The sequence below is a fragment of the Ambystoma mexicanum genome, chromosome 6p (assembly GCF_040938575.1).
Source record: "Ambystoma mexicanum isolate Mex_15411 chromosome 6p, UKY_AmexF1_1, whole genome shotgun sequence".
Lineage (NCBI taxonomy): Eukaryota > Metazoa > Chordata > Amphibia > Caudata > Ambystomatidae > Ambystoma > Ambystoma mexicanum.
Genome location: NC_090935.1, coordinates 1,146,895,706 through 1,146,910,819, shown reverse-complemented (window position 1 = coordinate 1,146,910,819; position 15,114 = coordinate 1,146,895,706). Strand labels below are relative to the sequence as shown.

The 15,114-nt window shown below is 44.9% G+C and overlaps 1 protein-coding gene across 2 annotated transcripts in view; it reads left to right on the top strand.

The window, feature by feature from the left end:
- Positions 1-15,114, top strand: part of DOCK8 (dedicator of cytokinesis 8) — a 1,170,453-nt gene that overhangs the window by 911,983 nt on the left and 243,356 nt on the right. For both annotated transcript variants that reach the window (XM_069625758.1, XM_069625759.1), the window contains 2 exons: positions 8,783-8,965; positions 11,487-11,619. In XM_069625758.1, coding sequence (XP_069481859.1) covers positions 8,783-8,965; positions 11,487-11,619 — 316 coding nt within the window. The remainder of the gene's footprint in view (positions 1-8,782; positions 8,966-11,486; positions 11,620-15,114) is intronic.

The window sequence follows — 15,114 nt, the reverse complement described above, 5'->3', positions numbered from 1 at the left end:
AATTCAACTTCAGTCACGTTGAAAATACATTTTCCCAACTTAGCGAAAAGTTTGTGTTGACGCAATCTTTCGAGGACCATTTTCACGTGTTTCCGATGTTCAGATTCCGATGAAGAATAAACGAGGATGTCGTCAATGTAAATAACAACACACACATCTATGAGCTCTCTGAGGACATCGTTCATAAAATATTGAAAGGCGGCCGGGGCATTGCAAAGTCCGAAGGGCATGACCTGATATTCAAATAGTCCATACTTGGTGCGGAAGGCCGTCTTCCATTCATCGCCCTCTTTTACTCGTACCAAGTGGTAAGCTCCTCTAAGATCCAGCTTTGTATATATGCATGCTTTTCTGACTTGGTCCAGGAGTTCAGGGATCAAAGGTAACGGATATCTATTCTTAACGGTGATCTGGTTCAGGGAGCGATAATCTATACAAGTTCTAAGGTCTCCTTCCTTTTTTGGAACGAAGAACAAAGCTGAAGAAGCAGGGGACTTGGAAGGACGAATAAACCCATTTGCCAGGTATTGATCCAGGTATTGTCGAAGGTGAAGGTTCTCAGGCTCGGTGAGAGCATGAATTCTACTATAAGGAGGAGTAGATCCAGGTATCAGGTCTATCTGGCAGTCATAAGACCTATGAGGAGGTAGAGAGTTAGCCTGATCCTTCCGGAAAACATCTTGGTATTCTAGGTATTCGGGAGGTAACTGGGGAGTCTCTGAAGAAATTGCTGCCAGTGCAACACCAGGTGGAGGGTGACAAGTAGAGACACATTCTGGAAACTGGACCGTTCTTGCTCGCCAATCGATCAGAGGATTGTGTTTCTCTAACCAATGTATTCCTAGAATAATCTGAAACTGAGGGGCCTTGATCACATCGAACACGATCTTCTCATGGTGTCCATCTTGACTTACTACCGTCACCTCTTGAGTGGTATGCGTTACTGGCCCGGAGGCTATCTCCGTACCATCCACCGTAGTAATGACGTCCTTTACAGCCTTGGGACAAAGAGTTAGATTCATCCTCAAAACCATTTCATGATCCACATAATTGCCGATGGCACCGCTGTCGACGTAAGCTTCAATTGCATGTAATCGATCCGGATTATCAGGGCTAATGAGGACCATAGGTATCACGAAATGCGAGGTCACGGAACTGGTTTTCACGCTCCGCAAGAGGACCTCTATTCTTGTCGGGCGAGGTTGTTTCCCTGCTCAGAGTTTGTAACTTTGGTAACTGCAGCTCCTACTGCCTTCTTGGCAGGTTTCACCGGACAGTCTCGAAGAAAGTGCCCTGAGTTTCCGCAATAGAGGCATAATTGCAACTGTTTTCTCCTTTCCCGCTCCTTTTGTGTTAGAGGACCTTTCAGACCCCCTATTTGCATGGGTTCCCCGGAGTCTATTCCTTTGGAAGGAGTTGGCGGTTTGGAAAATACTCGAGCATCAAACTTGGAACGATCGGCCTTCCTGTTCTGCAGTCTGTGATCTATTTGAACGACTAAATCTATATAGTCCGAACAATCTTGTGGGGGATTCACTACTTGGGCTAACACATCTTTGAGCTCTCCACGTAGACCTCTATAAAACAGTGTAATCCTTTTGTCCTCAGGCCATTGAGTTTCCACTATCAGTCTGTTGAAAGACGCAATATAAGCCAAAAGGTCTTGATTACCTTGTCGCAATGAAAGAAGCTCATTGTCCAAGGCCTGCCCCTGTGAATGTCTTGCGAACAGTTTTTTCATACTGAGCTGAAAAGCTTGAAAATCATGGAGGACCGGATCATCTTGATTTACTAGAGGGATCGACCAGTCTGCCGCATTGCCACTAAGGTACGAAAGCACGAAAGCTACTTTAGCTTGATCAGTTGGAAAGGCTGCTGGCCGGCATAAGAAATGCAACCGGCACTGATTGATAAATACTGCAAACCTCTTTGGGTCACCAGAAAATCGTTCGGGCGGAGCCAGAGGTACATTCCCAGGTAGGTTGATCTGCACTGGATTCATAGAGGATGTAGAAGGAAGATTTCCCCCAGATGCGGGTAACAGGGTCTGTCCGGCTTGTGACTGTAGCAATTGTCTAGCGAGATCATCTGTTCGCTCCTTGGAAATAATCAGTTCCCTTCTTAGAGCGTTCGTTTCCTGACGGGATGCATGCACTTCTGCCCTTAGTTCCCCAAGTAACTGGGCTAGCTGGTCGGTATCCGAGGTTTCCATAGCGCCTGGACGGGAGTTTTGTGGTAGGCTTTGCGTTCTGTAACGCTCACCTGATTCCCGTAGAGGCGCCGGTCTTGACTGGGTGTATACCGTATCTGCAAAGGTGATGTGTAACACACGGCTGGCTCTTTGGGCTGGACCTCTGTGCACTGTATGTCTGACTTGAAGGGTAAGATGTCTGCAGATAGAAAATATGGGATTAAGGAACTGGGTTATTGAATGTCTCTCTCTTCTTCTCTTTCTCTTCTCCTGTAGAACCCCAAAGGTTAACGCTCTCACCTTAGGTAAGTGAACGCCGTGCTCTCCATCTGCCTCGGGGCAGGGTGCTGTAACCAGTTTCTTCACTGGATAAGGGGAGCAGGCCTCTTGACTTCAGAGGACTGCTGTCCGTCGTTTACTGCACGAACGGTAAGTTTCGAGTAATTCTAATGTCTTTAAAGTCTTTAGTAATGATGTTTCTTGTTTTGCAGGGTTCCGGCGATGGCGGATGACGGGCTGAAGTGAGTTGAAGGTGGAGCCCGTGTGATGAATAGAAGCGCCTGGAAGCACGTAAGTAAGCGCTTGTTGCCTGCTTCACGATGCGCTCTAACTGTCTTTTTATTTTGCAGGTACCAGTTCGGAGCGGCTGCAGGGTGCCGGAATACCCACTGGGTTAGATGTGGAAAGGAGTAATGGCACGTGAGTATTAAAGTTCCCCAATGTCTTTAAACGCACCTTGTTTTGTCTTTCAGATGCGGGATGCAGTGCCGAAGGCCTCCGGAGCGTGCGAAGAGTTGGTAAGCTTTTGTCTTTCAGATGCCGGAATGCAGTGTGAAGACCTCCGGAGCGCACGAAGAGTAGGTAAGCCTTTGTCTTTCAGATGCCGGAATGCAGCCCGAGGCGTTGGTGACAGCCGATGGACCAGGTAAGTGAAGAGCTGTCACTGAAGACCGTAATGCTAACCTGTTCTTTCTTGTCTTTATAGGTGTTGCTGAAGACTGGATTCAGGATGGTAAGCCTTTTTCCTTAGGCCCAGGATCAGATGCAGAAGACACGATGAGCGTTCTGCTGCAGAGGATGCAGAATAACGCAAAGCAAGATTCATCCATCGGGTGTGGTTTAAATAGCCTCCTGTAGTGCTTAGGTGTCTCCTTCCACAGCCACGCCTAGGTAAGAAAAGAGTTCCTGCTTTCCAGAAGAGTTCCAGTGTTCTGAATCTAGGGAGTGGCTCCTGCCCCACCCAACAGGAAAAGTAGTTCCAAACAGAAGAGGATTAGAGGCTCAACTGGCAGGCAAGTAAGCAGCATGGTCTGCTGCAGGTAAGTCCACCCAAGCATTATGAGCCCGGCGCTTCCAGCGCTGGAACTGGGCATATTTATGAGCCTGGTGCCACTGGCGCCAGGACTGGGTCCAAAAGGTCCCAATTGGGACTGGTTGGCACTCGGAACCTGGGTTATGGATCTGCTTCCAAGGGAGTTGGGAAAACCCTGACCTTTTGGAAGCAGAGATCATGACAGTATGCCAGGGGCTAAAATGTTCGGCATAGACAGGTTTTTAAGAGTCTGATATGTAAAAAGGGGGCTGAGAGGAGGAACCGAAGCGCGGGGCTTCGGGGGTGTTACCAACGCCGGGCCGCGGCTCTGCGTGCTATGCTAAATTCAAAGGGGTAGCTCATTCTTTGCTCCCAAAGGTTCCACTACCGTCCCCATGTTGGGGGACGCCCACAAGGATGGAGGAAAGGGGACTAAGGGCTATGAGTACTCTAGTCACTACAGTGAGTAACTTGAATATCTCCTCTAGTCCTTCCAGTTTATTCAACACTTCTGCCATATCTCACTGCCCTCTTTAATACCTCACTCTCTTCCTCTACTGTTCTTTCATGTTTCAAACATGCTTCAGTTCTTCATATTCTAAAAAAACCTACGCTTGATTCTTCTTCGACTTTTAATTTTCATCCTATATCTCTTTTTCCCTTTCTCTCTAAGCTTCTAGAGAGCATTGTTTACACCCAAGTGTATTCCTTTATCAACTTACTCTCTCTTCTACCTCCCTTCCAGTCCGGCTTTAGGCCACGTCACTCGATGGAAATTTCTCTTCTCCAGCACACTTCTTTCTTCCCCTCACTCGAAAATGTCTTTACTTCTCGTTCTTCTTGATCTTTTGGCCGCATTTCATATGGTCAATCACACTATCCTCCCCTCTTCTCTTGCCAATTTGGTTTTCCGTGATTCTGTTCTTAGCTGGTTTCATTCCGACCTCTCAGGGCATTCCTTCTCTTATTCCTGGCCTGGTTACTCCTCCCCAATTTTCCTCTCTTATACGGTTCCTCAAAGCTCAGTCCTTGTTCGTCTTCTTTTTTCTCTCTATATTTCTCCTTTAGATTTTCGTATCACCTCTATGCAGACGATTCACAACTTTTTCTATCTTCCCCTATTTTACTGATTCTATCCACTCTTCCTTGTCTAATTGCCTCCTTTCAATTCAATGATGGGTGTCCACTCACTATATTCACCTCAATCCCTCGAAAACAGAGGTTCTTTTCTTCCCAGCTTCGACTATCCCTTCCCCTCTTGCCTTTGTTTTCAACCTTCTTCTCTTTCTATTTCACCCTCTACCCTTAATCTTTGTGCCACACTTGAATTGTCACTATCCCTTTCTGTTCATATCTCTTCTCTCTCCCACTCTTGTCGCCATCAACTATTTAATATTAAAAAGCTTGTTGGTTCCTTACCTTTCTCTGTGCTAAACCTCTTATTTCCTTGCTGGTCTTCTCTCAACTGTTTTACTGCTCCTCTGTCCTTGTTGGACTCCCTGCATCTCATCTTGCCCCTCTCCACTCTATATACCATTCTCCAATTCGGGTACTTTGCTCACTTTCTCCCCATGACTCTATCTGTTTTTATCGGCTCACCTTTGAAAATCATCTACCTTTTAACTTCCTCTATATTGTTTCAAATGCCTCTATGACCTTCTATCTCCATATCTCTCTTTCATATCTCTTTCTACTAACCTGCTAGTTTGCTTTGTTCCCAACCTCTCTTCCTCTTAACTGTCCTTTGTGCCTCATCCCGTTTCCGTTCTTTTGCTCTCTTGGCCCCTAAGAATTGGAATTCTCTTCTCCTCTCTTTGCCTTCCACGTCATCCCTTCCCCTCTTTAAGTCGTGTCGGGAAAACCCATTTTCTATCCCATTGATCTGTTGGTTTTCTTTCATTTTCCCATGTTTTGTACCATTGTTACTATGTTCAGCGCAAAATACAAATACTTGCTCGCTCTCTCTTGCTAAGTCATTACCGTCAACAGCAGTTTAATGGGGCAGTGAGTGTTTCTTCTCATTTTATGGTTCTCTAACTGCCTGGTGAATGGTTTGCAACTGCGGACCATGTCAGCAAAAACATTTATGGGACATGAAGTTTGATCCCAGGTCAGTCCGGAGGCCTTGACTACCTACCAAACATACCTGCTTTTCCTTGTGGCCGGATTTGTGTATCAGGAAGAATGTGTTTTACCTTTTTTATGTTAAGAAAACGTTATTTTAGGTCTTGTAAACTGTGAGACACTCGTGAAATATGGACCGACAGCCTCCTTTTCCCTTTCCCAGGATAGCAAGAAAAAGTAAGTCCTCTATTCGAGCACATGATGCTAAAATTGAGGCATTACTACCTCTGGGACAGCATTGATTAAAGGCCCATAGGAAGGTGTTTACTTCTGAGAAGCAGTGGGCTCTCACTGCACTGGACAAGTGGGTTATTTAAGTCTAACTTGTCAAGTAGACTGCAGGTCCCTTAAAACATCTTCGCTCATCTGCCCCATTTGTCCCTACCCTTTCTAAACCATCTTTGGAGTTTTCCAATTCAGTTGGGTTAGACCAGCCAAAGTACCACTGAGCTTTTGGCACAGAGGAGAGTGGCTATGCAGAGGGGAATTACACATTGCTCAATTCTCCATTTTCATCCTACCGGCTCCTTATTTGCATGTAGACATTGTCAGTGTAGCGTTATCAGCTCCATTTGCTTTATTGTTGAAACACATCATAATAATCATAACACTAATACTCTCTTTTACAGCGCTCACTGCTAATTGATTTGTCTGCAGGTGCTTGAATAATGTGTTACTTTTGCCCAACTCATTGGTTCTCACTTTATCAACTGTACGACTAATAAATGGCTGCATCGACCGTGCTTCGCTATATTTAGCAGGGTGGTCTTCCAATGTACCTTATAGGGAGACAGGTCTAGGTGGGCACACAATGTACAGCTTAACCCTTCACTTATAACTTGACCCGCCTCTTACCTGTCTCCATACCCCGCTCTCCTGGGTTCAAGGGCACCCTGGTGTACTTCGCTAGGAAAATGGTAAGGGTAGGGAAGGCAGGTTTGCCAAATACCCTTTAGGAGAAAACACAAGGTTAGAGTAACTCGAGCACAAAAGGAGAGGCAAACTTAAGGAATGCTGGTGTACGGTTCTTTTTAGTTGTTAAAAGCTTACTTACATACTTTCCCAGTACACCAGCATGGTTTTGTGAGTTTTTTTTTTACAAAAAGAGGCAAAACACAAGACACTATATACAACTTAAGTTCTCCTAAGCAGCTGTGTTACTAAAAAATTAAACACAAACATACAAAAAGAGTACTTTAAAAATAAAAGTGTCTTCAAAAAAATGTACAAAGTCTATACAGTGCACTGTATTAAGAACTATTCATAATGCCCTTACTTGCAGGGCAACCTGGCCAGGGCTGTCTCAAGGTCCTTGCTGCTGTTCTCGGGTTCTCCTTTCCTCCTGCGCTCTTCAGTGGTGGTGCATGTGGCAGTAGGCGGCAGGCAACAACAGCAGCAACGGTGTGAGGGACCCCCAAAGTCTTTGTTAGGCTGGCAATAGGCAGCAACAGCAGCAGCAACTACAACAGCAACAGTATGTGGGCCCCAAAACCTTTATTGGGGTTGGGCTGCGTATGTAAAATGCAGTCCAGGACTCGGAGGGAACGTTTGGGGCCCCACACTACTCACTCCACCTGGGCCAGGTGTGGCCCAGGAAGTTCTGGTGGGCCACCTATAAGGGAGGTGGCCATTATTTTTAAATTAAGCCCCCAGGAGGGCTAAAACACATTTAAGGCACTCCCCACCTATGGGGAGAGCCAGTAATTCAATGTATGTGCCCCGGGCCCCAGCAAAGCAACAGCAGTGAGGGGCAGCAAAATATTTTAAGCGCTCCCCTAAGAAGGGGAGTGCCAGCATAGAGGCCCGGGCTGAGGTCACTCGCGCTGAGCGGAGCACCGCTAACCCTGTTAAAGGTTTGTTTTCCAACTGTCACTGGCGCTCTGCTCACGCCAGTGACTGTTTTTTCTTTCTTTTAGAATAATGGGACCCTCGCGTGCCCATGTATGTTGGTCCCTTACACTAACTTATTTCCATTCTTCTGGGTCCGCGGTGCGGCTCACGCCGGGACCCGATTTAAATTTTTTTTCTCATTTTGGGATCCCCAGCATGGCTTCACGTGCCAGGGATCCTTATTTCCCAGACCGGGGGCTACATAGAAAACTGTGACATTAAGGTATCCAAGACAGTAAGGGGGTCAGCTGCCCAATGAACTGTCTAATTGGCATATTGGCCCATCTCAGAAGCCAGAATATACACATATTCCATAAGCAAGAGAAGTACCTTATGAAAAGCTCCATATCCTCAGCTTGGAATACACTACAAATTCTTTGGTAGCTTTTCTGTCAGCACTTTCCAGGAATCCAAGATATAAGCCTGTAAGCAAATTGAGAATTGGTTCTGTATCTCACCTCGACATCACAAAATTGGAGAGTGAAAAATGTAGAGGATGGACCCAAGCAATTCAAGGCTAGTGTTTGTGGGACAATCTGGCAGCTTCCACGCACAGGGTGGCGAGCATGGACATTCTATTAGTCACTAAAACCCTAATTGCTCAGCAAAGGATTTTGCTAGACCAAGGGGCTGCAACTTGATTCTCCACCTGATGTACAACCCTCACTATTGTCTATGCTGAATATGCATGTTGGGAGTTGTCATGGAAAACATCTGAAGAGCCAAAGGTTTCAGACCCCTCTGCAGGGGCCTTTATCATCTTTATCACCTCGCCATACTCCTTTGTCAGTCGCTCTTCCATGATCACATGCCCTAAGTTGCGAGCTAGGAGGATCCTTGAAGCACTGCCAAAAACTAGGCCCGGTAGTTGCCAAACACCTCATATTATTGTACACACATGCATGACCCTGAAAGCCAATGAAGATCAATTCTATTCTTGAGGGCACTTCATCTGAATGAAAGTTCAAAACTAAATGACTTTATAAGGTCAATGAACTATAAGGTGATCTGCAATATTGTGTTTACATGTAGTAGAGGAAGCCCTAATAAAACATAACAGCCCCTCTGTCTGAGTTATGGGCCCGATCACTGCCTGTAATCCTGCTGTGGAGGGTAATATCACCATTAGCACCCCTGGTGCTCCATTGTTGAGAAGGCAGAAAGATGATCTGCAATTGAACCACATGAGCATGAATATACAGGGTTTATTTGAAGAGGTCTGTTGCTCACACTCACACCTTTCCCCCTTCATTGTTGATTTTCAGTCTCACAAGCAGTACAACACCTTGAGCTCCGAAACCACGCGCAGCTTGCTGATCTCCTTCCTGTGGATCCTGAAAAACGCCGACCAGATCCTCATCCAGAAGTGGATCTCCGACCTGCCATCCATTCATCTGAACCGGATCCTGGACCTTCTTCTGATCTGCGTCTCCTGCTTCGAATACAGGGTAGGCAGCACACTGCCATGCTTCTCTTCACCTTTGCAAGGCAGCGGCCATCTGGCTCTACGCTAACATTTTGCATTTCGCTTTACATGCATCAGGACCGTGGCGGACATGTGCTTCCGGGGTAACTGGCTACATCTCAATGCACGGAAACTGTGTAGCACGGTTTGCTCTATTTGCCTTACCTTACACACTCCACAAGACATAGCGTAAAAGTAGCCGATACTATGAATTTCAAGGGACGTAATAGCATCTTCACTGGCACTAAAGATTCTACGTGTACCCTTTAGCCTACTGTGGCATGTGATGTTATGTTTTTGTATTTAGATTTGTACTGTGCACCGCTGCCATTTTCATGGTCTCCGGGCGTTCAATCGTAGCTGCCAGAAACATAAGGCTCCTCTTAAATGTACAATCTGCGGGACAATGCAGTGAAGGAGCTGTGCTGTGTGCATGTGTCATGTTTTGTTATCAATGTTTGTATTTGTTTTCTTACCGCTCTACTCTGTATGTAACCAGCAATATCATATTTACACGTGAAGTGTGTTTTTTAAAACCGGAACTAGGTTCACACCAGAGCAAGACAGAATTATAAACACAAATCATCAAGTGTCCTGTACATGTAGCCTCCTATGCCGTGCAAAAGGAGAAGTGCACTTACCGGGTTATGCTTTTTCTCAGGGATTTTCCTTCTTTTCTTCTTTTTTATCTATTGTATTTGGAATGAGTAGAAAGATACACTTGACGGAGGCCCATTGGCCTTCCTGATTGAAGCTGCAACCGGAAACGCGGCAGGTCAGACTTTCTACGCCTGCATGCTGTACATGCTCTGCCAGACAACAATGCCACTAGCATGTATTTGCATGTAATTGCACCAACACAGTGAAAAATGAAGAGCAAAGGTAATTTAGCCTTTATTTTACTCTTCAGTTTTCCACTGAATGGTGGAAGTGCGGAAAATTGCACAGACAACACCTTTTTGCACAAAAGTGCAAATGGAGCCAGTCCCCTCGTTGCAAATTACACTTCTAGGGACATGACCCATGTGACTTTTTGCGTTGCCATGTAATGGCGTTGAGCCTCGTTTGATGGAAGGTTTTGTAGATTTTCATCTCGCAGACTTCACCCATGGGGCAGCGCAGGACCCGTACCAAGAGTTTCTTGGAGAAGAGAAATATTAGAACCCTATTAAACTTAAAGCTTCACTCTCGATTGAGCAAATATTCTGATTTCAAACATCAACCATGAGAGATGAATCATCAAGTGCTCTCACCGGGTCACCTGGGTGCAAGCGACAATGACTGGTGTTTGTGGATAAAAAGCACATTTGTAAGGTGACCTGCCAATGAGGGATGCCATATATGTTTTCCCGGCAAAGGGGTTAAACAAGAAGCGTCTGGGTCGTATTAGTATATCTGGAAGAAATGCTGCAGATGTCTATTGCCTTGGACTTTTCTAAGACAGGCTAAAAGGTCTGGAGCATCCTCTTCATAACATTTCCCAAGTCTAGCCAGCGGTGGATTTGTGCTAGTTCTCTATTTGAGACTGCATAGATGGCGGGATTTCCTCAACAAGACCATGAAAAACCTTTATCCCACAAGGCCCGTGCAGATTCACTTTCCTCTCTAGTGTGCATGGCGTCCTGATTAGAAGAATCACTGTCAAGGAATAGCATTTGACAATTACAACTATTATCACAGGCTTCTTATTTTTTCTACTGCCATAACTGGAATCCGCTTGTTGTTATTATGAGATAATACGTTGTCTTCTTTCTGATCAGTATTCAATTGATCAATTACAATGATAATGCATGCACCCCTACAATTACAATCACAAGTCCCCTTCCTCAACTCCTTTGCATCCTTCCAATTTTCCAGTTACACTAAGCTGATTTCCAGACACGCCCCAGCGCTGTATGACCACTACAGTGGTGAAAGCTTTGCAATATAGCATAAGACATGCTTGGGAAATTCCAGTGTGTGCTCATTTGTTCTGGATTTCCTGGAAGATCTTAAACCAGGGTCACACAAGCTGTTATTTATGTGAGCAAACCTGAACGATGCTTAATACAAGACCCTCATTTGATGTGCTAAATGGGGGTACGTGCTCTTCTCTGGAAATGGTTCTGTGGGACCAAGATTACCCTGCAGAAGAAGAAGATCAGAAGCATGGCATGCATGTCTCTGCAGCGCGGTTTGTGCCCTTGTATTTTCACAATTCCTGTTTCTTGGTTGTTCTGTGTAGTGCTGAGTATCTGGGAAGCACTGTCATCTAATGCGAGGTTCAATAATTCAGTCTCCCCTTTTTTCCTTTTCATTGTCAACATCTTGGTTGATTATACCTCATTCACCTTCATGATGGGCAGCGAGGACTGGGCATGAACCCTATTGCTGGAGTATGCTTGGGGTAGAATTTGGCATAGTAAAAATGTTATTTGTTCTACTTATTGCACAGGCACACACATCTGTATATGTACCATGGCTTAACTTTGTTTAATGGGTGTCACCTTGTGCTTTCCATTCAGGGCAAGCAGTCGTCTGATAAAGTTAGCACCCAGGTACTGCAGAAGTCTCGTGATGTGAAGGCCCGTCTAGAAGAAGCCTTACTGAGAGGCGAAGGAGCTCGGGGGGAAATGATGAGGCGCAGAACTCCAGCAGGTACTTCCTTTTTCTATTGATTAAGGAGGACGGCTTAAATGTCTGCCCCACAACACTAAGGAGGGAGCAGATATGTAATCATGATTAGAATGCATAAACATGTGTCCTGATTGCCCCAGATTGTGGTTCTCATTCTTTCTATCTTACAAGGACAAAAGGATTCAAACAAGTGGCCTAGCGGGTCAGATCATCTAATGTCTGCCCCCTGAACAAAAATAATTAGCTTTGCTTGCTCTCAAATGACTGCACATTTCGTGTTACAGAAGAGGCAACAACATTCCCTCATTTACATTTAAATGAACAAACCTCTGATTCCTGTGCACACGCTTTGTGTGAACTTTACATGCCCTAGGGGGACGCTTGGAAAGGGGGAAAGGAATTTCCCAGGGAACCCAGGCATCTCCACTGTTTAAGTGATGTACTCTTCCGGGCAGCTCTGCCCTCCATGTGGGGAGCACTAGCACCCTGAAAAATGGGGGTAGGTTTAGTGCATGCTGACCATGACAGTGTGACAGGAACCTTGCTATAATTATTAGCAAGGACATACCACCTATAGCACATGGATGGATCAGTGGAAGGCGTATGGGAGAGTTGTTTAATGTGGTTGTTTGGATGGAGCAGTGCATGTGTGTGTGATTGGATAAGTGGGTGGACTCTCTGGTGAGTTTCTGTCTGACATGATGTTCCCATACCCCACATACACCACTAACCTCCACCCCAGAGGCACTTTAAAAGATCCGCCCAGAGCGGTGGCATCTTTTTTGGCAGATAACAGTGCAATGTCTGATGCAGTGCTTCAGGGAGATGGTCCTCATCAATTCTTGAGCACCTGACAGACTTACTATTAGCGAGAAGAAATGCCATGATCCCAACCCCAGAACTCATGAGAACCTTCTCTTTTTCCTCATATGTAATTGCCCAACATTTTATTGGGTCTCATGTTCATAAAGCAGGAACACATAGAAATGCTCTCACATTTCTATATTGCTTTTTTACCAAACTTTATTCATAATGAGATGAACGCATAAGATAATAAAATTCATAAAATCACTTTATATCACTACTATTTAGCATTCATGTACATTTATTTGATGGACAAACAATATATGACCATTACTAATAATAAAGTTTAAAAAGAAGTACAACCAAAAGTAAAATTCTAAAATCGTATCATTCTCTAAAACTCTAAAGCATCACAGACAATCATCAATGTGCATAGCCATCTAAAATATGATGTGGTATAACTAATACATGTACCCGCCTTAGTGCCGGAGGGATGAGCCAATCGTCACATGATGATAATCCTTCAACGGTAAACCTATCAAAAAGGGGTGTAAGGGCCTGTATACATATAATGTATCCACATTTCTAGTCTTTGATTAAATTTAGGAAGAAATATCTGCCACCATGACAATCTCAGCCCACAATTTGGGACAAGTAACAGGATTTTTTTTATCTGAATATTCTGTTCTACTTAAAAATTGTAGATCAAGAATTTAAAGGTGGCCCCCTAACTTTCAATGCTGAGGAAGTCACTCACAATATTCCACCTAGATAAAGGCAGGACACAGGCAACGTGGCTACAAAATAGAAAATGCAAACTGCCCACTGTCTCCTCACTTATGTTTGCATTCACAGTACACACAAACATCCATGCATATTTGCATTTGTATTTGTTTATTATTTGTATCGTGCACCAAACCCTGAGGTAACTGGGCGCTTGAGAAACTTAATGGTTACATACAGATTATGGTGAAATATTACAATATGTAGTGGCAACAAAGAGGGACCCTGGTTACAGGTGGGTCAGAAAAGAGATAATATACATGGTTTCTAGTACGAAAAAACTAAGGATGAGATAATATACATGGTTTCTATTATGATAAAAATAAAGGGTGAGCAGAAGCATAAATAGACAATGGTCAGTTCGCATGGTGGAGGCCTCTTAGTGAGGAGCCTTGTTGCTCAGCCAAAATTTATATTGCCTTCAAAGGTGAGGAGGATGGGTTCCTGTCTGAAGGGGATGGGAATGGAATTCCATCGTTTGGCAGCTTGGACAGGGAAGATGGCTCCTCTGGCTGTTTTTAGATTGAATCTTGGTACCACCAAGTTGTGGGAGTGAGATGATTTGGTAGTGCGTGTGGTTTGATGTTTACACATTTTTTCTACCAGGTATTTTGGGGGCAGAGTTTGTGAGGCATTTGTGCGTGATGGCCAGGGTGCGTAATGTGATTCTGTCACGGATGGGTAGCCAATTGGTATGAGAGGAAATATGGCAAGATCTGGGAAGGCTAAGTGCTGCTCTCAGAGAGTTATTCTGGAGTACCTGGAGTTTATTAAGGTTGTGTTCGCAGGAGCCCAGGAATAAGGTGTTGCAGTAGTCAAGTTTAGATAAAGCAAGTGCTCTAGCCAACGTTAGACAGCTGCTTGTGGATAAGTAAGCTTTACAGCTGTAGATCAATTTATTGGTATAGGCTGTGGAGGACACCACACTGTTGACCTGTTTTTTGAGAGAGAGAGTTGAGTCGAGGTAGACCCCCAGTGTTTTTATCTCTTTAGAGACATTCATTATATTACCGTCAATGACGAAGGATGAGTATCTAGTGTCGAGTTTATTCAGGCGTGCCTGAGTACCCACGATCATCAACTTCGCCTTGTCCTCATTACGGCAAAGACTGTTGGTAGCCATCCAGGCTTGGATTTCGAGGTAGATAGTGTTTAGCAGTTTGGAATCATGGTCGTAACAGCCAGTAAGGGAGATGAGGACTTGAGTGTCATCTGCATAGTTAGTGTAGATGACACCCACGTTATCCAGGCGGTCGAAGAGTAGCTTTGTAAATATATTGTAAAGTGTGGGAGACACACAGGATCCCTGAGGGACGCCACAGAGTATCGGTGTGTGGTCTGCTGAAGGTGACAGGGAGAAGACTCTGGTGGTCCTGTTTGATAGGAAGGATTTAACCCAGTCAAATGCGTTAGTGGAGAAAGCTGCCGCTGTGTTAAGGTGTTTGGTGAGAATTTGGTGATCGATGAGGTCGAAGGCAGCGGGTAAGTCAAGGAGTAGGAGGATTGCTAACTTACCATTGTCATCTGCCTCGTCCATTTGGATCTTTCGATCTAGGAGGGCTGTCTCAGTCCCATGTCTGGGTCTGAAGCCTGATTGTCTAAGTCCAAGGTGTTCATTCTCCTCTAGGTGCTTCTGAATTTGCAGATAGGCCACCCGATCCAGAATTTTTAGAAGGAACGGGACGGTGGTGATGGGCCTATAGTTAGTAGGGACATTTGGATCGAGGTTGTTTTTTTTGTAGGGATGTAACCCAAGCTTCCTTAAGGTTGTTGGGTACTTGGTTGGAGGCGAATGAGGACTTTATCAGCGTGGTGAGGAAGGGAGCCAGGTCTTTGGCGCCTTCTTTAATCACGGGGGCAGGACAAATATCACCTTGGCAATGAGAGGGTTTCAAACTTTTTTTGATGTCCTCAACTTCCTTTGGGGTT